General features: G+C 57.9%; 1 protein-coding gene across 3 annotated transcripts in view; it reads left to right on the top strand.

The window, feature by feature from the left end:
- Nucleotides 1-23,471, top strand: part of CUX1 (cut like homeobox 1) — a 366,222-nt gene extending 342,751 nt beyond the window's left edge. For all 3 annotated transcript variants that reach the window (XM_053930362.1, XM_053930359.2, XM_053930356.2), the window contains 9 exons: nt 15,074-15,201; nt 15,734-15,800; nt 16,471-16,583; nt 19,095-19,211; nt 20,189-20,272; nt 20,906-20,962; nt 21,394-21,474; nt 22,265-22,329; nt 22,616-23,471. In XM_053930362.1, the coding sequence (XP_053786337.1) occupies nt 15,074-15,201; nt 15,734-15,800; nt 16,471-16,583; nt 19,095-19,211; nt 20,189-20,272; nt 20,906-20,962; nt 21,394-21,474; nt 22,265-22,329; nt 22,616-22,685 (782 nt within the window). In that variant the 3' untranslated portion in view covers nt 22,686-23,471. The remainder of the gene's footprint in view (nt 1-15,073; nt 15,202-15,733; nt 15,801-16,470; nt 16,584-19,094; nt 19,212-20,188; nt 20,273-20,905; nt 20,963-21,393; nt 21,475-22,264; nt 22,330-22,615) is intronic.
- Nucleotides 23,472-24,045: the final 574 nt, after the last annotated feature.

Raw genomic sequence — 24,045 nt, 5'->3', positions numbered from 1 at the left:
ATTGAAAAAATTATAAATTTGTTCATTCTAGTGGCCAAATAGTAACAATCTAAAACAGCCACTTTGGCTCTTCCAAGCAATTTAGTCATTTTTGTTGTGTTGGGGTTTTTTTTTTTAACCAGGTTATTGTTGATTTCCATTCTGTCTCTTTTGCCAGACTTTACATCTGGGTGCACGATACAATCAGTTGGTTAAATTTTTCCTTGCAGTTCTGTATTTGTATTTTTTTTCTCTATTTATTTTTTTATTGCCATCCCAACCCTATTCTCTTTTGTGTTGAAGCTATCACTGTCTGTAATACTTCTTAGAGCTGCCACTAAGTAACAGAAACCTGTCGGCAGGGGCAAGCGTCCCCCTCCTCGCTGTGCCCCTCAGTTTGAGTCTAAGGGTTGAGCTTTCATCTTGAGAAGCAATATTCAAGTGCCTTGAACAGCATCCTCTCCGTGGGGTTTTACCTGCAGCTGGCTGGCGTTCCAAGCAGTAGCTCCCACAGGCAGCCAACCTCCTCCTCTTTACGCTCCATCAGTTTAAAAAGCTGATTTGTACCTCTCCCCTGGGGAAAACGGTTCCATATAAAACACTAACACTTAATTACAAGCTCCATTATACCATTTTAAATGGCTTCTTTTTGTTAATTGGAGGCAGTGTTCATAACTTAAGGTTTTTGCCATTACTTAGCTGGCTAAGTGGAGGCTCAGCATAAAATCAGTGTTCACAGTCAGCCTCTTGACCCTTGGTTCCTGCCTCCGCTCTCCTGTGGCGTCTGCGGTGGGAGGCTTGGGTTCTGGCCTAGACCCCTGCCCACTCGCCTCTACCACCCGGCTCCTGAGTAACCAGCCTGCTTGAACATCTAGATCAGTCAGGATGTCTGTGATTTCTGTCCACCAGGTTGCTCTCCTTCAGAAAAGATTACCACAGCCATTACTTCAGCTCAGTTCTTCTCAGAGCCAACCTGCCTGAGGAACACCACAACGCACGGTGGCTTCTGCTCAGCAGACTGCCCTGAGATGCAGGCTTGGGAGAGTCTCCGGGAAACGCCAGGACCTTGACTCACGTGACCACTCTCAAACCCTGGCCATTGTGTCTGGGAAAGTGACTGAGGCACCAAATAATCGTGTGCAGCCCCTCTCTACTTCCTAAGCACAGATGCCTCCCTGCCCAGTTTCCTTCCTGTTGGCATATTTGTTCTCGCCCAGTTTTAAAACCATCCTGTCTGATGTGGACACTTAGGTCTGCTGGTTGGTGGTCTGGTGGTCCAGACCCAGAGTGCGGTGGAGCTTTGGGTTAAATGTCACTCTGTGCTCTCTCTGGCACAAGAGACCCTCCCCACCCTGGGTCCAGCTGGCCGGTCCAGGAGGAAGGAAACCCCCCAGCTGCCACCTCCTTGGCCGGGGCACATCAGTGGTGCAGCTCATGAGCAAACCAGACAGAAGGCGGGCTGTGTCGGCTGACTTCCCTGAGATCCTGCAGCAGTCAGGCCCTGAGAGACTGGAGTGAGAGTCAGCAGACGGCTCGGGCTGCGGGAGGGCGCCTTCCCAGCTAAAGCTGGGCTGGGTTTCTCTGTCCCTCTTAAACGCATGCCCTTTCACACAGGAGTAATCAATGAACCCAGCTGACATTCTGTGCGTTGTTCATTCCCCTGACTTTGAAACAAGCCTCACTGAAAACAGCAGAGGAGCCGGGGGAGTAGACACACATCCTGGAGTTAGCTCACAGTGAAACGGTGTTAGTGACTTAGTAGATCTGGAACTGGGGGACAGCAGCCTCTGCCTTAAATGCACTATGACAGGCACCTCTCAACAGGCCTATAAAAGCAAGAGTCTGCTCTTAGCGCTCGCAGGCCCTGCCGTTGGAGGCCGGCGCCCAGCTGTGCGGGCGGAAGTCTAGCAAGCCGAGGTTCTGGCATGTGTGGTGGGCGTTAGCCACGTCCCTTCAGGCTAGAGGTTTGGTTCTTTCCCTGGATGTTCTCAGTTGTTGTCACAATCCTCATTTGTCCCCGTCTACCTCACTAACCCATGCTGCCATTTGACGTCACTCCTCACCCCACACCCCTCAGAACCATGCGGCAAGTGGGCTGTGGGGAGAGAGAAAGCTAGAAGGGTGGCATCCATGACCTTGGCCTGGTGGGCAGGCATCTTCTCTCCTATGAGCACGACATGGACAGACAGCTGTGCTCTGTGAGGCACACGGATTTTTCTCTTTACTTCCACCTGTTCATGAAGGTCTGTCAGCTGTTTCCTTGGCAGACACGGGCAGTCTCAGGCCTCAGAGGGACTTGTCTTTGGCCTGCCTTTGTTTTCTGCCCATTCCTGCTCAGCTGTTAAGATCCGTCACAGTCATTTTCCTTGCCCTGGGCTGCCCCTAAATGGCCGGCCACATGAGGACACTTCGCCGGGGTTCCTACCTGGTATTGGGGAGCTCTGTCTTTATTGTCTCTGGCTCTGGGAGGTTGTGACTTCCGCTCCACTATGACACTTCCTTTGGAAGCATCTCAAAGACAGGAGAGGATATGGCACTCTCCCGCCCACTTGCCCAATCTCCAGTCACATGGCCCTTTCTTCCCCAAAGAGTATGCCAATTTCCACCCAGTGCTAATGAAATCCAGCTCTGAGGGCTGCTGGTTGGAACTGGGAACATCCACCCTGGTGGCCAAAGTGTTCTGATGGAAAGAATTTGGAAATGGGATTTGTGCCACCATCGTGTACTTGGGCATCCACCAGGGAAAGCTCACGTGCAGAAATGCCCACGGTGCTTCGGGGGCTTCATTTGGGCCTCGGTGGCATTAAGGGGGCCTTCGTGGCCCACAAGGCAGAGCTCCTGCCCTGAGCTGCACGGTGATGTCCCGGGACTCTGACGAGTTAGGGTTCCACTTCCCGGTGTGTTGGACGGAAGGCTGACCGGCGTGCTGCTTGCTAAGAGAGTGGTCCGGGTTGACGATACCATTTCCATGTCCATCTGGGTGAATCCAGACAGCAGAGGACAGGGTGTGTGGGGAGCAGCCAGCTGGATGGAAATGGGCCCCACCCCAGAGCCTTCCTGCCCCAGCAGCCCAGCTGACTGAGAGCCTCACACCTGGTCAGGGAAGAAGAAGGAAATGCAATACCCCTTCATCGGTCCCACCAGGAACTGCTCCCACCCACCCAGGCCTGGCTTCTGCCCTTCCACCACCACCACCCCCCCACTCCAAAGATACCGTGTCTACACTGGCAGTGGCATCACCTCCATTCTCATTTTTGGATGAAGTGACATTTAGCTTTAACAAGACATTTCCAAAGCGCCTAGTCTCCTCCAAAATGCTAACTTCAAAAGTTGGGCATCGTAGGCAAAGAATCCTAAAAAAAAAAAAAAAAAAGGCTAGTGAGAGAAAGACATTAGGCTATGCATAAATGTGCACTTCCCCAAACCCCGTTATTAAACTTAAAATGCCTTTGAGTTGCTTTTCGTGATCATTTTAATTTATCCAACACTGTTAAGAAGTATAGTCTATGTTACTGTAACTTTTGTAGTGTTTAGGCTTTAATTTCTTACCACAAAATATGCTGTTTGCTATGTGTCAAGCTTTCTGTGATCAGAAAGGAAAGGTGCCTTATATCCCAATGTCACGGCCACATCCCTATGGACAATAGTCAGAAGCACAGCGTGCGCGGAAGCACTGGGACTTCCGTCAGCAAACTCAGACCCCCGTCAGCAAGACAGACGGAAGTGGCACGGGGCTGCTTTTGTTTCAGAGTTCTCTCTCTCCCCTTTTTCATTTTCCTTGTGTCTCCTTTTGTAGTTTGCTTTGAACAGAAAGCACTTAAATAGATGACTATGTGTAAAAGCTCTGTGCAATAGAAATCATTTTTCTTCATTTTTAAGAGATAATGTATTGCACACCAAATGAACTCAAAGTAAGCTTTAGACCAGGACGATTCAGGTTGTGGATGAGTACGTTCACTGTAGTTCCACGTGTTCGTGAACTGAAGGGAAAACAGGCCGCCCCCGCCCCCCGGCCGGCCTCTCGCTCTGACCACTGAGCAAGGCCTGCAGAGCGCTGGGCCAGAAACGCTGGGTGGGCGGGGGCGGGCGTGTGTGACTCAGCAGCTGAGAACCTCTGCAGTGTGAGACCACAGCCATCCCTTCCAGCACTTAACCTTTTCTTGGTGAGATGGATTGACTGCTACTGACCTGCCAGTGTGCATGAGGATAATTATAAAAGGATGTTTCCTTGAGAAAAAAAAAAATTATTCTATCCTCTTCTATTTATTATTAGGTTAATCATTTAAGTACTTATCAGGAGTATATTGTTGTTTTGTGTTGTTTCGTTGTTGTTGTTATGAATGCTTTTTGCTATCACTCCAGTGGTTACTGTCTTCTGCCTCCTGCCCTCCCCATCCCACCCCCCCCAAAAAGAACCGAAGGACCTGGGGATTTGACTGGGGGCACGGGGGGCTTCTCCAGCAGAACCAGACATCTGCCTCCAGAGTGGCCACTCAGAAACTGGTGGTCTCCACGTGTCTGACTTGTTAAGTGAGAGTTGGTGAACACAAATCTACCAGTGTGAGGAAACGCCGAGTTGAAGAACACTCGTGTGAGAAGCTGCAGAGGAGACTTAAGAAAAGCAAAATTCAGTTCCCCAAAGCCTCCTAGAGCCTCTGTAAGACTTCTGGGTTCATGAAGTTTCCGTGAGCCCCGGTCAGAGAGGGCGCGGCGGCCTGGCCAAGGCTATGACTTCCGAGTGAGAGAGTGGTTTCTTGCAAGGCTCACGTGGGTTGACGTGTTTTAGTTGGCTTTTGTTGTTGTTGTTGTTGTTGTTTTTCTTGCATACTAATTTGGTCAAAACCATCTTTTAAAGCAACAGTGTTTCTTCGTTCGGCTGTGGCTTGAGGACCCACAGCAAGGAGGTCGGAGGGAGCCCCTCCCCCTTCGATGTGGCTAAATGTGGAAGGAGGTTAGACGTGGACAGAGCTTTCCGAGGCAAGCAGCACAGCCAGCAAGACACCCAGCTGCTTGCACTGGGCTGTGAGGGTGAAGTGGCGCTGGTCTGGGGCCTGTGGGCTCACCCTCATGGGGACCAGAGAAGAAAGCCCACCCCCCAGGCCGAGGCAGGGGCCCTGCCCGCCCCAGGTGGAGCCAGGCGCCTGCCTCTGCCTCCACCCCGAAGGGTCCCGCCGACTCCCGACTGACTTTTCATGCCACGACTTTTCCCCTTCTCTGAAAATCATCGGAGGTCCTGATTTTGTTCTCATCTCTCTGAAAGAATGCCCTCCAATGAAATATCTGCCCTCATCGCCCCAAAAGGGTTTGCATTTCTAATTAGTCTATGCATTTCTCTCTGTCCAGCCGTTTTCTGCCTCTTTCCTTGAGAAAACGGGCATCTCGTGTCCCACCCTCTGAGACCCCCCCCCTCAGAAAATGCTGTGCATTTTGGAGATGTGAGGATTCATTCAAAATTCTTAAAGCATTTGAGGATAGCTTGTTGTAACAGTGGGAAAAGAAAAGGTGGTTTTCCCACACCCCTGTCCACTGAGTAAGACCTAGCTCTTTGCGATTGTGCAATAACTACTAGCCTGCGAGCGGGCAGCCACGCCCCCGTCCAGACTACTAAACACAGCAGCAGCCCAGCGCTCTCAGGGCGGCGGGCTTCTTCCGGAGAATTCTCAATAAGCTCAGCTCCCCCCCCAGCATATCGTGGTGTCTTACATTTTAGCAGTATTTTATATTTTCTGTAACGCACTAAGTCTTAGATGTTTTTAGAGCTCGTTTGTTAATACTCACAATCACAGACTTTTTTTAAAATCCTCACAGAGACCCAATTGACCAAAAAAAAAAAAGGCATCATTTTTTTTTTTTGTACAAATAGCTTTGAGAAGCCTCTGCTGTGTTGCTGTGACCCATCTCTAGTAACGTTTTTATTTCTTGCTATTTGTTTTCAACATTAAGAGTCAGAAGTTGATCCGGCTGGCATGGGGGGTGGGGGAGGCGCCCGTCGGCCCCTCGGTGTTGTCCCTTCTGTCTTTGGTTAGCCATACGATGTTTGTTCTCAGCACTGTACAACGGTCCCTATATGATATGGAGAAGCAATATCACTGTATGAAACTCACACCATGTATTATTATTATTCACTAGCACCCTAGGTGTGATAATTGAAGTAAATATCTTTTATACAAACACAAGAACGTGTGGGTCGTTTTTATTTAAAATGCTCTGGCCTGAGAAGCAGCAAACACTGTCATTCGGGGTCGAAAGGCGTCTCGAGCATTGCCATTCCAAGGTAGCCGTTCCTCCACCTTCCCGTGCACCCAGGGGTGCGTGGCGTCTGGCAGGTGGCGGCACGAAGCCAGGCCTGGGCAGGGTGCGTGGGCGTCGGGGCGCCAGCAGGCCGCGCTGCCCAGTCTCCCGTCCAGACACACAGTCCCTGCTCACGGTTGTCGCCCTAACTGTGTGGGCACCTTTGAGGCACTGGCTCTCCCAGCATCCACTTCTCCGTCTGTGACATGGTGGCCCGCAGGACCGGGCATGGCTCTGGGCTGCTGGCAGCAGCACAGTAAATGGGCTTGGGTGCCCAGGGCCATGGCCAGCCACCTCTGCCTGGCCTCCGCCTGCTCTGTTAGGGTCACTCGGTGTGTCCTTGACTCCTGATGGGAAGAAGGACCAGCTGAGGGCGTCTGTCAGTGCTGGCCGGTGCGTTCCCCCTCCGGAAGGAGGGAATGGTGTCGCGTGGGTTTCTGCAGTGGTCTGGCCCGTGAGAGGGGCCTCTCCCGCCCCCTCTCGGGGCTGGAGGTGGGAGAGCTCTGAGAATTGTCCGCCAGTGGTCCACAGGCTTGTGACCGATGTTCCTTGTCTTGAGAGCTGCAGGGTTGGAAAAGATCCGCCACCCTGATTGTTGTGTGACTGGGAGGCGTCCGTTCCTTGTGCGTTAATTTGTAGTTTTCAGTTGTGAAGCTCCCACACGTGACACAGAATTACAAGTTAAACTGGACTCGAGCCTCCCTCCAGTGGGAGGTCCCAGAGCCTGGGGCAGTTTCCCCCCAGTGCCAGGGGCCCCCGACCCGGCAGCCCCAAGTCTCATGGGGTCACTCAAGGGCATGGATATGTCTAAAGCTGTCCCCAAATTTCTGCCCCCCAACAAAGATGGGAGCAATTAGCATAAAACCACCAGAGCTCCCTCAGTTTGACAAACTAAGGTCTAACTCAGCTCCCGTTCTGCTGCTTTTCTGTTTGCTAGTTTAGGTATGCCCCCCCCTTTTAGAGATCTACTAGCTAAGTTAAAAAGTAAAATGTAAAAAACAATACAGACCCACTTAGCACAAAGTCCTTTTACCCAGAGAGTCTCCCGAAGCGCTTTTAAAGCGAGATTTAATTGCGCAAAGCAGCAGTTGCCCTCGGTTTTGCAGGCCTGACTCTGGTTCTGCAAACCGCCGGCCCCAGGGCAGCCAGGGAAGCAAGATGTCACGTTGTGGCTGCGCGTGGGCAGTGCCCGGCCCAGACAGGGCTCAGCCTCCCTGTGGGGACTCCCCCCTTGCCCTGTGGTGGAGTGGGTCCGAAGGGGTGATGTGCCGTGTTTGACGCCCTGAGGAAACACAACTGCAGGTGGACGGGGCAGGGCAATGAGATGGAGTCGCTGGAGTGAGGGAGGGCGCCGTCTGGGTCCTGTCTGCTGCGTTTCAAAGGGCCTCCGCCGGCTGCAGGGGGGGGGGGGGTACGGTTGCTTCTTCCTCCGTGGTGCTCGCGTGGTGGCTCCGGGAGGCCCACAGCCTGCTGCTCTCCGCTTCAGCACGGGGTGGGTTCCTGAAGCGTGGGGGTGCTGGTAGCCGATGGGAAAGTTCGGATTGTGATATTGGAGCGGGGATGGGGCGGGGGTGGTCTGGGCTGCAGGCTCTTGATGGGAGTCTGGCCCACCCAGCTGGGGTGAGCTGTGGTAACAGAAGTGGGAGGTGCAGCCCCCACCAGCCGTGGGCAGGCATTCGGAAGTTACTGTCTCTTCCAAGAAGCTTGGACTCTGAGCATCGGTAGAAAGGGCCTTTGTGGTTTTGTTTTTTCAAGCAAAATTATTTGTGAACAGGCGAAGCAGAGCTGCTCTGCTCAGGGTGGGGGGCAGAGCTCTAGGGAGTTAGGTTGAGGACCCCACCCCACTCACTTTAGGGGAAGGCGTCGGAGCCCTTCCCTGCGGTCAAGTGGCATTGGAGTTGGAGTCCCAGCATCTCTGACCAGCTGGTGACCTTGGGCAAGTCTTAGACGAAGCTCAGGAAATGTTTTCGGAAAGAATGAATGAATTTCGCTTCTCTGAGTTTTTGTTTCCGTCTCTGGAAAGGGAATATAATAACGCCAAACTCACAGGGCTGCAGAGAGGACTGAGCGATAATATCTGTGAGCTGCTCCGCATGGCTCCAAAGCCCGTGGCGAGCACTCAGTACATGTTTGTTGTGCCTGTCGACCCGGGTGATACTTTATCAAACTTGGCGGCTGTCGCAGCCGCCTCCATTCAAAGTTGTTTGCCCCTTGTGCCAGAGCAGGAGGGGCCAGCGCAGGGCCAGGCGCTGCAGCGGGTTTGCCAGAGCCCCGCGGCCACCACCCTCCCATCACAGTGGCACTGCCTGCGGGGCACCACCTGGCACACAGCCCAGGCAGCACAGTCCCCCACGCCCCGCAGCTGTCTCTTCAGCCCTCCGCTGAAGACTCAAGACTCAGGCTCCTCAGGTGGCTGAGGCAGCCACCCCTGGACTCGGTCACAGACAGGAAGGACGGTCCCAACCTGCTCCTCACCCTTGTGCAGAGGAGGCTGCGCCTTCCAGAGGCGGTTTGCTCTTAGGGACCTGTCTAAGTTAAGGGTCTGTCAAGGCTGAACCCCGTCCTTTCACAGCCAAACCCAGAAGCCTCCCATGTACGAGGAGACCAGATCTTCTGGGACCTTGGTTCTCAACTAGGGGTGACTTTGTCCTCAGCGCATTCGGTGATACCTGGAGACATTTTGGGCTGTCAGGGGTGGGTGCTGCTGGCATCTCGAGAGTGACCGGAGGCGCTGACACACACCCCACAATGCATAGAGCAGTCCACCCCACACCCACGAAGAACGGCCTGGCCCAGGCGCCAGTAGTGCTGAGGTCAGCGTGACGGGCTCCCTCATCCGTCTCGTCAGCAGACAACCACTCGGACCTGCTCTGTGCCGGGGACGTGCGCCAGGCTAGGTGTCCGCTGGCCCTGAGTCACTCACAGCCCAGAGGGGAGACGGGCCAGGTGCAGAACCTCAGCCTGGGCTGGTCCTCATTGGTACTGGGGGGCATCCGGTCAGCTACTTGGGAAAGGGCAGGACTCCCAGGGAGCGGCCTTGAAAGGGGCAGAGGCACGTCAGAGGGGCAGCGAGTGCCGTGCTGGGGAAGGGCGTACGGAACCACGTTGTCAATGACAGAAAGGCCAGGACGGGGCAGCTCTAGGTGAGGCTTGCCCTTCCTGATGTCTAGAAGGACCCCGGTGGAGCGGAGGGCATCTGCAGCCAGGTGAGGGTGCCCCCCACCCGCCACGAGGTGTGCATTTGTTCGCAAGGCACAGGGTCGCCCCGGGGCTCTGCGCTGGCACACGTGCAGTCCCAGCGGCAGGGCCTGGCCCGTAGGGGTCCAGCTGAGGCCTGGCCGGTACCGCCAGGTGGTGGGACCGGCAGAGGCAGCTTGGCCCTGCCAGGCTCTCGCTGATGGGGCCCAGCCAGCGGTGCCTCCCTGCCGGGGGAACCCACTCAGCCAGTCAGCCAATACACAGTAAGGGCCACTGCAGGGGACAGACATGGAACTTCCCTTCTAGAGGGGAGACAAGCGGTAAACATAGCAAGTGAGTGAATTACATAGTGGCTTTGACGGTGGTAAGTGTCGTGGTTGAAAAATAAACTCAGGGGGAGCAAGCGGACCCCCAGGTTAAAGTGGTCAATCGGGTGGTCGGACTAGGCCTCGCTGAGAGGGTAACACCTGAACAGTCTGACAGAGGTGAGGAATGAACCATGCAGATCCAAGGGAAGAGCATTCCAGGCAGAGGGAACAGCAAGTATGAAGGCCCTGTGGTGCGTATGTGCCATGAGCCGGTGTAGCTGGAGCAAAGTAACCACAGGGCAGACCAGCAGGCTGGAGAGACAAGGCGGACACAGAGCTGGTGGGGCCTCGGGGGCCATGGCGGGGCTTCGGCTGTTGTGTGGGGGGATGTGGGGGCCATTGGAGGGTTTGAACAGAGTGTGATCCAATCCTGCTGTTTAAAAGGTTCTCTGGCTGCTGCTGCTGTGTGACTCGGTTTTAGGGGTGAGGGTGGAAAAGGGGGACCAGTGAGGAAGCTGTTGCCATAATCGAGATGAGAGGTTGTGACTTAGACCAGGTGGCGGCAGTGGCAAGAAGTGGTTGGTTCTGGATGCACTTTGAAGGTAGAGCAAAAAATAGGACTTGGGGCAGATTAAATGCAAGAAGTGAGAGACAAGGTGGATTCTCCCCAAGAGATAGGCACGGGCCCCTGGAGGATGGCCTTGCATCCTGGGGTCTGTGCGATGGGGCCCTGCAGCGGCAAAGTAGACTGGGGTTGGGGGGGAGGACAGTATCGGGCTTCAGTCTGTACCCGTTAAGTTTGAGTTACACCCAGGTAGAGAGTGAGCCCCAGCAAAGGGGTGTGCTGGAGCTATACATTGGAGAGCCGTCGGCTTATCAATGGCACTCGAGGTGGCAGAGTGAACAGGAGGAAAGAGGGACGTGTGCAGGCACGGTGCCCCGGGGCAGCAGAGTGCACAGCTAGGAGGAGAACCAGCAAGGGAAGCTGAGAAGGAGTGGCCAGCAGGACAGGAGGCCCGGGAGGGTACGGGGACCTGGGAGCTGGGCGCTGATTGGTCAGCATCCAGGGCTGAGCACACAGCGACGTGTGACCTTGGCAAGGACAGTTGACATAGTGGCATCTGAGTCTGACAGGAAAGGTTTAGAGTAGTGAACACAGAATAGACCACCCCTTCAGGCAGTTTTGCTGAAGGGGGCAGTGGAGTCAGGAGGGGAGAGTCTGACGGGAGAAGAGCATGGCTGCGTGCCTGTGGAAAGAAGAGGCGAGAGCTGATGCTGCAGCAGAGAGGGCACTTGCTGGGGGACCCCCTGCATGGGAGTGAGGGGCTGGCACCTGCAGGCAAAGGGAGTGCCCAGCACTCACCTCTGGCCATCTGTGGGGATGGACAGGTGCAGAGGCGCAGGGGTGGGGTGGCTGTGTGAGCAGCTCAGCTCCCCTCAGAGCCCTCCAGGCAGAGAGCTGATGAGTGTTGAGCAGCTCCAGAGCGCCTGCCCGGCTGGCGGACAGAATAATGCAGAGCCCCCGCCCTCAAGAAAGCTGCAGACACAATGCCCTAGGCCTTGCCATTGTGATACATCCAGTCGTGATAAGGTTCTGCATTTAATCAGTCTGCAGTCAGAAACGTGCCTTGACCTTAAGTCATAGTCCAGCCTCCTAAGCCTTGACCTTGACCTTGCTTTGATGTTTCTCCCCTTTGTGAAATGCATCATCACGAAGCCTTCTCAGATCCCCCCAGAACGGCAGGATTCCATGGGCTTTCTTGAGGATAGGAGGCTATCTTGGGCCCATCGCACAAGAGCCCTGCCACCTTGAAGAGGCCAGGAGTCCTCTGTCCCTGCCTTCCACCTCCCCCCACACTCATCTGTCTGTTGCCCCTCCCTCTCCTAGGAGCAGCCTCTCCCCCTCCAGAGGCTCCTTCCCCGCTGCAGATACTCCGTTCTGCATGTTCTATACTCCTGAAGACCCTCCTCCTTGAGCATGCCCCTTATACCAGGTTCTTCGCATCATAAGCCCCCTGGGGCGTATGTCCAGAGTGGCCCCCAGGTCCCTCCTCCACACCCCTACTGCTTCCCGCCCCGCGGCTACCTGGACCAACTTCTCACCAGCAGATCACTCCAGCTCTTACCTCACTCAGTCTTTCTTTTCTTTTTTCTTTTTTAAAATTGATTTGAGAGAGGGAGAAACACTTGTTATTCCCCTTACTCATGCATTTTCCTTGGTTGATTCTTGTCTGCGCACTGCCCAGGGAGCCCACCCACAACCCTGGCGCATTGAGGCGATGCTCTAACCAACTGGCTACCGGGCCGGGGCCTCGTGCAGCCTTTCTGGGGACACCGGTAACCCCTCCTCACCCATTGGTGGTCCCTGTTCAACTTGGTGCCTTAACACATTCTCTTGATTTCCATCCTGCCTCCGGCCTCCTCTTTTCCGGGTGTATTCCAGGTCACCTCAGAGAATGTGGCCGTTCCACTCACTGCACTCCCCGTCTGCTGCTGGGATGGAGCCGGCGGGGCGGGGCGGGGGGCGGTGCTCAGCCAGTCCTACGCAGGGAGCTCTCACCTGCCCACATCTCAAGCCTCAGGCCCACGTGTCCAACTCCCCCCACACAGGCTCCCTTAGCTGTCCCACTAGCACCTCTAGTCCTAAAGCCAAACCACGCTGCTGCTCTCCCCTTCCCCATGTGGGAGGCCAGGCATAGAGGAGGCACCCCTCCATCAGGCGTGCCGCGTGGTCAGTCTCCTGGCCTTCTCTTCCCCCCAGCGTGGAACGACAGGTCACGGCTGGGATCCAGCTGGGCTCCCAGACCCTGTCCAGGTCTCCTCAGCTCTCCTGCCCGCGCTCAGCTTCTTTGCTGGGACTCACGGGAAGCTGTCCTCCATGTCTGCTGTGAATGACAGCCAGTCAGGCCTCAGTATCACCCAGCGCCACCCCTTCAGGGATAGCTACCCCAACACTCAGCCTGGCAGCCCCAGAGATCAGTTTAGCAGCTAACCCTGTGTGTGGGAGCGTTTGCTGCAGCGGCAGCGGTGGCACGCTCCCCAGGCCAGCGTAACGAGGCGCCCCGGCACCAGTTGGCTGGGGCTGCCTAGGATGGAGAGCCTGCTGTCAGGGACCTGTGTGCCCAACCCCTGAGCTGCAGACACAGACACAAATACACAGGAAAACCAGCCTGGGGACCCCATGTCTCCCCCGTGCCCACAGGTGGCTCCAGGAGCTGCACGTCACTCCTACCACAGGGTCCTGGCTGAGGCCATGCTGGGGTGGACACAGACCGGTGACAGACAAAATAAAATGTTGTCATCGGATCCAGCCCTCGTGCCATGCCTCCCCTCTGCGCCGGGCTACATGCACGGACAGGGCTCGCCCCGCTGGGCCGCCTCCTCACAGGCTCTCCCCCTCGGCCCTGGCTCCCTGTCCCTGGGGCCCCCTCCCTGAAAGCGGGGTGCTTCTCACCTGAGCCTTCTCTGGGCTCCACACCCTCTGCTTGTGCTGGGACCTGTCTGCCCACCCCCAGGAGTCGGTCCCAACACCACTTTGGGGAGTGCTCCTGTTTGCAGCGGTCCTTATGGATACCCAGTGGCCGGAACTGAACCTGTCCCCTCCCAAGGTCCTTCTCCCGCATCTCCCCACAAATCCGTCCACCTCACCTACTAAGCACTAGTGGTACAGCAAGGTGACTCTCTCCTCAGTCCCGTCCCACAGGCCTGGCGCCAAGGGCTCCACCCCAGGCCAGCAGGCTATGGCACTCGGGCCTCTCGTCCATGGGGTCTGCGTGAAGCTCTTGTGGGCCAGACCCCAGCCCTGCCACCCACAGGCCTCCCTCCTTGACTTGGCCCTGCCCTCGGGTCCAGCCTCTTCCCCCAACCCTACCTCAGACCCCCCTCACTTCTGCTGACACCACCTGCTTGCCAGGTACAAAGAGGGGTCAGCGGTGCTTGAAGGAAGGAATCTATTCAGGCGCTGAACCAGCGGGGCCTTCCCCGATGTGGGGAAGGGCTCGGACATGGCTGGGGTGGACACCCCGGGGTCTGGCCTCAGTCCGTCTGTAGAACGGGGATCATCTGCCCGGACTGACTGTTGTGAGGTGTGTAAAGGGCTTGGCGTACAGCAGGCACCTAGGAGATGGAGCAGGTAGGATTGAAGCCGGCGCCCCTGCCCTGGCCAGGGGCCTGAGCCCAGCCAGGCCTGGGTTGACACACCGGCCAGCAGGGTGCACAGTGAGGGATGAGTCCACCAGGAAGGCTCAAAGTCCCTGTTGCACTGAACAGCCTGGGACCTTCTGGGACATTTCTGAGGCCACAGTGCCCCCTGGTGGCCATGCTGTTGGCCCAAAGGACAGCATCCTGTGCCTCAGGGCTTGGGCCTCCCTCTCTGGGGCCCTGAGAAAAGTTTGTTGTCGTCACCATTTTACAAGTGAGGCCCAGACCAAGCGGTTCAGCCACCCAGAGCCACACAGCCAACCAGAAGCAGAGGCAGAACTCACCTGGGTCTGCCCAGCTCCCAGGTCCTCCCTGCCAGTAGCTGCTGAAGGCTCCCACAGAGGTTGGGCTGGAAGGCCGCCCCAACATCTCCCACCTTCCAAAAGGACAGGAACATCTCCAAACAGAATTATTTTGGATTTGCTTTGTGGTAAAGACAGCTAGCACTCAGGCGGAGAAGAGAGGGACAGGTCCGTGGGTCAGGGGATTCCTGGGGCTCCACCCCATCCCCACCAATGTACTGGAGCCCATTGGGTGAGAGGCTACTGGTTGTTGGGTCCAGAGGTGGGGCCCCTCACTCACCCACCCACAAGGGGTCTCAAGGCCCGCCCACCCCTACCCCCACCCTCCCACTGCACCTCCTGTACCTTTCCCCACCTCTGTGACCCCCGAGGCTCCTCTGGGCATTGAGCTATGGAGGCAGCCAGGGAGAAAACTGGGGCTCGTGTTCAACCTCTTTTCCCTGGTGACAGAGGCAGAGTGAGGCCTGGAGAGGGAAGCAGGCTGGCCAGGCTCACCCAGCTGGTGATGGCAGTGCTGGGGTCAACCCATTCCTCCTAAGTCCTTGACCTGGGCGCCTTCCCTACCCAGGGAATATTGTGGTTGTAGAGAGTTCTTAGGGCCAGCAGTGCCCCTGGCCCTGCTGGCCTCTCTGATGGTGTTCCTGTGGGCAGTGGGAGGTGGGGAGGGAGCCACCGGCACTTCACTGAGGCTCCCAGGGAGTCCTACCCACTGGCTGGTGGTTGGAGAGGCAGAGGGGGGAGGCACCAAGGCGCCACTAGGCCCCCTCTGATGACCATGTCTTCCTTTGGCAACAGGGCGCTGCGCAGAGCTGCAGGGCCACGTCACCGAGGCCGTGGCCACAGCGGCCGAGCAGAGGGAGCTGATCGCCCGCCTGGAGCAAGATCTCAGCACCGTCCAGTCCATCCAGCGGCCAGACGCCGAGGTGAGCCCGCTCTCCACTCCCCTCACCACCTGCTCAGGGCTCTTTCTCTGGGCTTTGCCTGCTACCTTCACCTGAAGGCCGGATTCAGGAGGCCAGGCCACAGGGCAGAGAGGCAGGCACTGGCAGGGACGTCTGCCCGGGAGCCCTGGACAGAAGCGAGGCCAGGATTACCACCCCTCTCACAGCAAGAGGACCTGAGGCCTCGAGATCATGGGAGGCTGGAGCCCAAACGGCCCTTGGAGGTCATCACGTCACCCCCCTCATTTTATAAATGAAGAGAAGGGGCTCAGGGGAGAAGCTGGACTGGCCCAGGGCATGCAGCAGGCTGGCTAGCAGGCCGGGATCACCCTGCCTTCGCTTTGGCGGCCCATGCGAGGCGGCCTCTTTAGGCCTTCCTGTGGTCGCCACTATGCCCGCCCCTGCCACCAGACCACCCCAACCACTCCTTGCCCCCCACTTTGCTTGGCACTTTGGAAGGACGTTTCGATGCCACATGCGAAGGTGCCTCCCCCACCTCTTCCTCTCGCTGCAGGGTGCAGCTGAGCATGGCCTGCAGAAGATCCCGGAGCCCATCAAAGAGGCCACAGCCCTGTTCTATGGTGAGGAGGGGCAGACCCGGCCCACCCACGCAGCCACGGGCCAGCTGGGAGCGGGGAAGGGGAAGGAGGTGGGGCAGCCAGAGCCCTGGTCCCCAAAGAGCATGCCCCCTCCCCCAAAGACAGTCAGGGCCCCCATCACAGCAATGCAGCAGCAACATAAAAGGGGCGTCCGCTCCCACTGTCTCTAGGCCTTAGCCTGACACCACCCCCTTGAGGCCTGACACCCTTTGACTCTGCCAGTGGCCTGTAGAGGGCTGGTGGGTAGGGGCCAGCTCCCCAGGGAGGCCTTCGCGTGGAAATGCAGCCAAAGAGCTCCCAGAGCTGGAAGGGAGGTGGCCTCCTACAGTGCGAAGGCCAGAACCCTGGGTGGGAGACACTCACAGCCTCCCAGCACCCTCAGAGTCCCTGTGCTTCCCCTGGAGCTGGGGGGCCCAGTCTGGCAGATGCAGGGTGGGTTCTTCAATCAAAGTACAGAGCAACAGGGTGGGGGCTTTGGGGCCTGGCCTTCAGACAGCATGGGCAGGGCCTCCCCTCCCAGGGCCCCTATTCTCCTGTCCTACCCCTCCCTGTCCGCCAGGCAGAGCTTCCTCAGGACTGGGACCCCCCAACCCGAGGGCCCCTGTTAGGCTCTGACTCCTGCCACCCCAAGACACTGTCTCTTCCCTCCTAGGACCCTCAGCACCAGCCAGCGGCACCCTCCCCGAGGGCCAGGTAGACTCTCTGCTCTCCATCATCTCCAGCCAGCGGGAGCGCTTCCGGGCCCGGAACCAGGAGCTGGAGGCTGTGAGTCTCTGGCTTCCCTCCCCTGCACTCCCAGGACCTGAAGACACAGTGGGGGATACTCAGGCTTGGGGGAGAAGATGTGTCACAGCCCATAAACTGCAGTGGGACTAGACTTGTTTTGTGTAGTCAGGGAGGGTTTCCTGGAGGAGGCTGTGCCACACTGGGTTTTGAAAGAGGAGTCGGACATCCCAGGTGGAGGTGACTACCTGAGCAGAGATGTGGGACAAGCCAGCGGGGAGGGCAGGTCATTCCACGGCTTCAATGGGAAGACAAGCTGCCAGGCAAGCGCCTCACTGCCACGTCGGGGCACCAGTGAAGGAGTTAAGCAGGGGAACAACACTGCCAGCCTGGGGGTCAGAAGGACCAGGCGGACAGCCAGCTCAGGGCAGAAGCCTGGCCCCAGACGGTGGCTGCAGAGTGGTTGCCACCATCCAGGAAGAACCCCGTGAACCAGATGGGGGACTTGGAGATGCAGGGGCAGGTTGGAGACAGGGGCGTCTGTTGAGATTGTTAGAGGTGAGCGGATTAGGGATGGGGCCGGCCTCTGTGGGGCTGAGCGAGCAGGCTGGCCGCTCGGTGCCCAGCTGTCAGCCTTCCTGGAGGGGCGCCGTGAGAAAGAGGCAGTCTGCTAAGGCGACTGATCCTGTGGCGTCTGGGCCTTTAACGTGAGGTGCTTCCGCGCAGGTGCTGTTGGTGCGTGGGAGGTGACTGGGCACCCGCAGGAGGACGGTGGTCCTGGAAGAGTAGGGGACAGGGGATGAGAGAGGGTCAGGGACAGAGTCAAAGAAGTAGGAGGAGCAGTTTCTTGTAAGGCCTCCAGGGTGTCCCCACTGGGTCCAGAGTGCAGGGGGGCCAGCGACAGACCAGGGGAGCACCCAGAGGTGGCACCATCCTGGCCTTGGGGACTCTGCAGACCCCCATCCCGTAGAGCCAAGTCCCCCGATCACCCTCCCAGGAGAGACAGGAGCTGGGAAGGGCTCCATTCTTCTCCAAGAGCCATTGCTTGCCCTGGTGATAGAAGTTCTAAACCCTTCCTCTCCAAACTCACAGTTCCCCTCTGGGGTTTCCAAGCTTAGACCGGGGCTGGCAGACATTAACTGAGCGCCCCCTGCAGGCCAGGCCCAGTGCTGGTCCTGTGACCAGGGTGGGCCCGATCCAGTGGGACCCTCTGTGACCCAGGCTCGTGAGGCTTCACACGAGGGCGGGCCAGGGATGCTCCCCTCGCAGCTGCCCGCACAGGCCGTGGGCGGGAGCTCCCACACGCCCACCCTGGCCCGCGGACGGCCACGCTGCAATGCCGTGCGGCCCTTAAAAGAAGGCCTTCAAACTAAATTAGGTGGGAGAGAAAAAAGTGCCAAGTATTCTACCTTCTGCTTTAAAAATCTAGACTTTTGATCACGTACCTTTTAAAATTTGAGGCAAAACACACATAAAATTTATCATCTTAACCATTTTTAAGTGTGCGGTTCAGTGGCATTAAATGCACTCAACCTTCCCGTCTTTCCGTAGAACCCTTCCCGTCTTCCCAACCTCCGACTCCGCACCCGGCAAACACTGACGCCCCGCCCCCTGCCCCGCCCCGCCCCGCCCCGTTCTACCCCCTGTCTCTCCGAATGACCCAAGTACCTCATGTGAGCGGAATCACCCAGTATCTGTCCTTTTGTGACTGATTTATTTCACTCATCACAGTGTCCTCCAGCTTTCTCCACGTGGTAGCAGGTGTCAGCATTTCTATCTTTTTTAGCTGAGTCACATTGCGTTGCACGGACAGACCACCCCTGTTTAATGTTCGTCCGTCCGGGAACACGGGCCGCCCACCTCTTGGCCACTGTGCATAGAGCTGCTAGGAATGTGGGTGTACAAATATCTCTTCAAGACCCTGCTCTCAGTCCTTTGGGCTGTATCCCCAGAAGTGGAATTGCTGCACCCCTCGGTAATTCTGTGTTTAATTTGGGGGGGAATCGCCATCCTACCATGTCCTTTTCTAGTCCTCTTTGAATGTTTGACAATGTGAAGGAAAAGCCTGTTTAAAGACTTGAGTAAGTTGAAAGCTGAGATCCCATCTCACTTTGCCCCTAGATTGGCAAACATTAAAACATTAAAACCACATGGTGTTTGATTCCCTTTGCAAGAAGCATCCAGAGCAGGCAGAGGCACTGGGCGGGCAGGTAGGGTAGCGGTTGCTGGGGGGCGGGGGTGACTGCTGACAGGCAAGGGCTCTTACTGGGGTGATGAGGTGTTCTGGAAGTAGTGGGATGGAATGGTGAAGATACTAAAAAAAAAAATACTGAATTGTGAACTTAAACACGGTGATGTTTACGTCATATACATTCTATGTCAATAATAATTTCTAAAAGCTGAGAACAGGGTCTCAGTAAGTCAAAGAGATGGCCCCCGGCAAAGAAGTCGCTCCAGGCAGCAGAGCAGCACCTGTGCCGGGGTGGCGGCCTCTCCCGCCCCCCCCCCCACTGCTAGCCCGGCCTGCCTGCCCACCCGCCCTGCCTCCCACAGGAGAACCGCATGGCCCAGCACACCATCCAAGCCCTGCAGAGCGAGCTGGACAGCCTGCGCGCCGACAACATCAAGCTCTTTGAGAAAATCAAGTTCCTGCAGAGCTACCCTGGCCGGGTGAGTGCCTCTGCAGTTTCAGCCCCAGGGGTACCAGGCAGGGAGAGAGGTGGGCCCAGCACTCCAAGGCAGGGGGGCGGGGCAGTGACCTGCTGGGCAGCACCGGGCCACTTGACCCCCTCTGCCTGCTGGGCGTCCACCCAAGCTGGGAAGACCCCTACAGTGGGGCCCTGGTAGAGAGGTTCATCCATCAGAACCGGCCAGGAGGGGGTGAGGTACACTGAGAGGCAGGGGACACACACTGACATTTGTTGGAAAACCATACCAGAATTTGGTCCAATGTCAAAAAAAAAAAAAAAAAAACAAGAGAACAGAGCAGAAAACTACTCACTTTGTTCTGGGCCCAGGAGGGCTGCCCCTGGTCTCGCTCAGCCCTCAGGCCTCACAGGGGGCTACCTCATGCAAGACAACCTTTCTGTGACTGTGGAGACACTATGGGTGGGCGGTAGAAGGGCAGAGACGGTGACACTTCTGGCTGAGGGTCTTCGGGAGACAGGATCCTCAACCACTAACCCCAATTTCACCCGTTGGAGCCCTTCTCTGGCCACAAGAGGGCGCCCATACTCTGTGCAAACCGGTAACACACACAGGTGGCTGGCTGGGCTTTCTCTGGTCCTATAGGTGCGGGTCTGTCTGCTCCCCACAGCCACCCCACACACTCCCAGCGAACCCCCTCCAAGTCCACCTCCTCGCGTGGCGCCCAGCCCTGTCTGTGTTATACATTCCAGCCCCTGCCTGGACCTTAGTTCCCCGTATCTGCCCTGAGGCACTGAGGCCCTGACCTTGTGGGAAAACTCTGACCCTGGGCAGTGCCCCTGGACTTCTGTCCCCAGCCACACTCACTGTCACTGTGGGCCCCCTTCCCCACCTTCCTTGTGCTGCTGAGGCTCCCGTTTGGCCCTGCCAGCCCTCGTCCCTCTGCCCAGGCCTTACTGTTGGGCCCCCGTGACTGGTCTCTCCCCCTCCCCCCCACACAGGGTGGCGGCAGCGATGACACAGAGCTTCGGTACTCGTCCCAGTATGAGGAGCGCCTGGACCCCTTCTCCTCCTTCAGCAAGCGGGTGTGTGAGCCTGGCCTCCGGGCCAGACTGGGCAGGGATGTCCGAAGAAGCCACCCTCGCCCCTGGCCTCAGCCTCCCCTTACTCCTCACTCCGCCAGCCCCGATCCGTTCCGGCAGGCCCAGGCTCCCGCTGCCCTCCCCCCCCCCAGCAGACCACCAGGGCAGCCTGCGTGCCCATGGTGGTGCCATGAAGGCCTAGGGCCCGCCCCCTCCCACCCCAGGCAGGCCCAGAGTTCTAGGAATGCTGGCCTGGCCTGACAGCTAGGTGAGGGTGCGTGACAGCAAATGGACTGACCCCAGGTGTGCACCATGGGGGCGCAATCAGAGGAGAATCCCCGGTGGCAGTGCCCTGCGGTAGCCTCCCCCATCCTTGTAACTCCCCTCCCCCACCTCTCAGGCCACAGAAGCCCTGCCCAGAAAGACTGTCCCATGGCAGAATGGGCCACCACCAAAAGCAGGAGGCAGCTGTCCCTGGGTGCAGCCTGGGGAGTCATGCCAAGTAGGACTGGGCACCAGGGAGGCCCCTGGCAGTCCCCCGGCATTCTGCAGGGACAACGGGGGAGGGTCCCTTCTGCAGTGAGCCCAGGCCTGTGGGGTCTTTGGGGTCCCCTCCTCATTATCCCCCCCCTTCAGGAGCGGCAGCGGAAGTACCTGAGCCTCAGCCCCTGGGACAAGGCCACACTCAGCATGGTGAGACCCCTCCCCTGTGCCCACCTGGGAGAGGCCTGAGCTCCGTCTCTGGCCCCCAGGGACACCAACCCTGCCAGGCCACCTCATCACCTATGCCATCCAGCCCAGCCTGGAGGAGCCCCAGGGACACCACCAACCCCTCACATGCCCTACCAAGAGAAGCTGTGTGACCCAGAACAGGGTCCCTTCCCCTCTGGGACATCTCCTCTCAGGGCACCATTTGTGGTAGATTCTGGAATCCTGCTGCAGCGGGGGGCTTTCCTTAGAATTCCTGGAGCCCAAACTCCTGCCGATACAGGGGAATGGGAGCCGACTGCCTGCCCTGCCCTGCCCCTGCTGCCCCGGGGCCTTTTCCGCAGGAGCCCGGGGCAGCCCTGCTGGAGGGGGTGAGGCCTGCCCCACTCCCATCCCACACCTCACTTGCTCCTCAGGGGCGGCTGGTTCTCTCGAACAAGATGGCACGCACCATCAGCTTCTTCTACACGCTGTTCCTGCACTGCTTGGTCTTCCTGGTGAGTATCTGGCAGGTGGTGGGGAAGCACTCACCACGCCCCCAACTCCCAGGGGCGGAAGGGACCCTGGTACTGTGACCTGGCACCCAGGCCATCCCCAAACCCCACCATCCGCTCTTAGCCACTTCTCTCCCCTTCGAGGGCCTCAGCCCACCCTGGGGATGACAAGCCCACCCATTGGGCCCTCTGGCTGGGGCAGAAGCCCTGCCCCTGCATGGAGGAGGCCTGGCCTACTCCATCCCCATCCAGGGCCCGGTCCTGGACGGGCTTGACAGACGGGAGGGCTGCTGTTGGGAGTCTGAGGAAGGCAGGAAAGAGGGTCTCACTCACTCCTCTAAGGGAGAGCCAGGTAGGCTGCACAAGGAAGGGGCCTTTTGAAGTGACTCTCCTCAGGTGCAGAGCAGCATTCCTGTTAGTGGGCACAGCACACACAGCCGCCTAGTGACGCTGCTTGTGCGCTGAGCTAGGGGAGAGGGGAGCACAGGGCGTGCCTGTGGAGGGCTTCAGCCTTGGAGACCCCCAGTCCCAGCGAGGCCACAGCCAAGATGGCCCCTATATGGCTAGCCTGAGCTCCCAGTCTGACCCCGCAGCCCAGCGTGCCCTGGCCCTGCTTGTGGTGCAGCCAAAACTGTTAGGGGTGGTATGTCCACATGCGGGCCTGTCTGACCATCTTTGCAACAGGCAGGCACAGGAGCATCCCTAAGGCCCACCCACCCCGGGGCCCTAAGAGCCTTCCCAGGGCTGTAGGGGCCTGCGGGACAGGCAGCTCATGGGATCTCTGCCCGGCCAGGTCCTCTACAAGCTGGCGTGGAGCGAGAGTGTGGAGAGAGACTGCACCACCTTCTGCGCCAAGAAGTAAGGACACCCTCCCCCCGCCCCCGAGTCCCACCACAGCCCCTCACTGAGCCCCGGCAGCACCACGGAACTCCTCCTCTGTCCTCTGTTGCCCCAGCCCTCCACCACTGCCCCCTACTCAGGTCCACCCCACAGCCCCCCACACACCCACTCTGCTCAGCCCCCACCCCAGCACATGGTGCACAACCCCTGGAGATCTCTGTGCCTCCACACACACACACACACACACACGCACACTTCTCTCCTTTTTACACTTGATCACAGCAAAGGTCTCTGTGCCCCACAGGTTTGCCGATCACCTGCACAAGTTCCATGAGAATGACAAAGGGGCGGCGGCCGGGGACTTGTGGCAGTGACATCCCAGAGCCGCCTGCTCACACCAGTGATGACAGCATCCCCACCCCCTGCTTATTCAGCCGCTTCTAATAACTTAGACTTCCCTAGGGAGTCCCCTGCGGAAACTGCCCTTGCCCTCTGCCTAAGAGCTCCAGAGGTCCCAGGTCCCCGTGGGCCCCTTCGAAAGAATGTCTCTGCCGCTTCAGGCCTCCTAGGCCCAGACAGTCCCAAGGCCTGGCCAGGCTGGGCCCTGTCTCAGCCGGTGGCCCCGTCTGGGCCCCACCCCCAGCCTGACCACTAGCTCTGGTGGCAGAGATGCTGTGCTGTGACTTCTCTGGCCATGGTTAATCCAGTTGGGATCCCCCTGGGCCTCCCTGTGCCAGGCTCTGGGATCCCCTAGGGTTCCCCGAGGATCCACCACCACCTCCCAAGAGATCGAGGACCCTTCCTTGCAGGCCAGCAGCCTTTGAGTCCATCCCCCCAGCCTCCCTTTGTCACATTCCACCCCACTCCTAAGGAGCCCTGGAGGGCGTGGTAGTTTCTGTTACCCACTCCCTGCCCCCAGACCACTATGATTTTTGCTTTATTCTTTAGCAAGGTATTCTGGTCTCCAGGTGAGGAGTCTCCAATGAGCACCCCGCTGCACAGGCTCTTCAGACTCACAGGCTGGTCTGAGCAGCCAGGTGCTCCTTGGCCAAGAAGAACATCTTAGCATGCCACCTCGGAGCCACAGGCAGATCTTCCTAAGTTACATTTGCACTTGCATGTTCGGCTTTGCACACTTTGAATAAAGGCGGTTGCAGCCACACCGGTGCCAGCGCCCTGTGGCAGGGGTTCGGGAGGCTGGTGGGTGCCTGCAGCAGCACACACAGGGAGCTGGGGCTCTGCCTGTCAGGCTCTGCCAGCCTGGGGCATGGCCCCTGGCACACAGCGGGTCTCTGCCCCTTTTTCCATCCAGGAATCCCACGACTGGGTCCAGAGCTTTGCTGAAACCCAAACCCAGTGTCTCGGTTCTCTTGGGCAGACCAGCAACCCAATCAGAAAGAGAAATCCATTCCTTTGAAAGACCCATCAGACTGTGGTTGAATGTGTGACGTGTGTTAGATGTGACGTCAGCTCCTGGGGAATCCCTGCTTCCGTCTGGGCGCCCTCGAGCCGTGCCCTCCTGTCACTCCATGTCTGTGTCCCTTTCCCTTGGGGCCCTGCTTGCCAGGCACTGTGGAGCCCATACCCACCAAGCCCCCTGAGTGCCAGCCTTGCATAGGGGCACCTCTGAGCCATAGATTCCAGGCTGCCTGGCCCCCAGCCCAGCCCCGTTCGTGCGGATCCCCACCCACCCCGACGAGGAGCTCCCTCTTAGTCCGGTGGCTGGCACTCCCT

This window comes from Desmodus rotundus, chromosome 1 (assembly GCF_022682495.2).
Source record: "Desmodus rotundus isolate HL8 chromosome 1, HLdesRot8A.1, whole genome shotgun sequence".
Classification (NCBI taxonomy): Eukaryota; Metazoa; Chordata; class Mammalia; order Chiroptera; family Phyllostomidae; genus Desmodus; species Desmodus rotundus.
The sequence above is the reverse complement of the archived record's forward strand: the minus strand, read 5'-3'. Positions and strand labels throughout refer to the sequence as shown.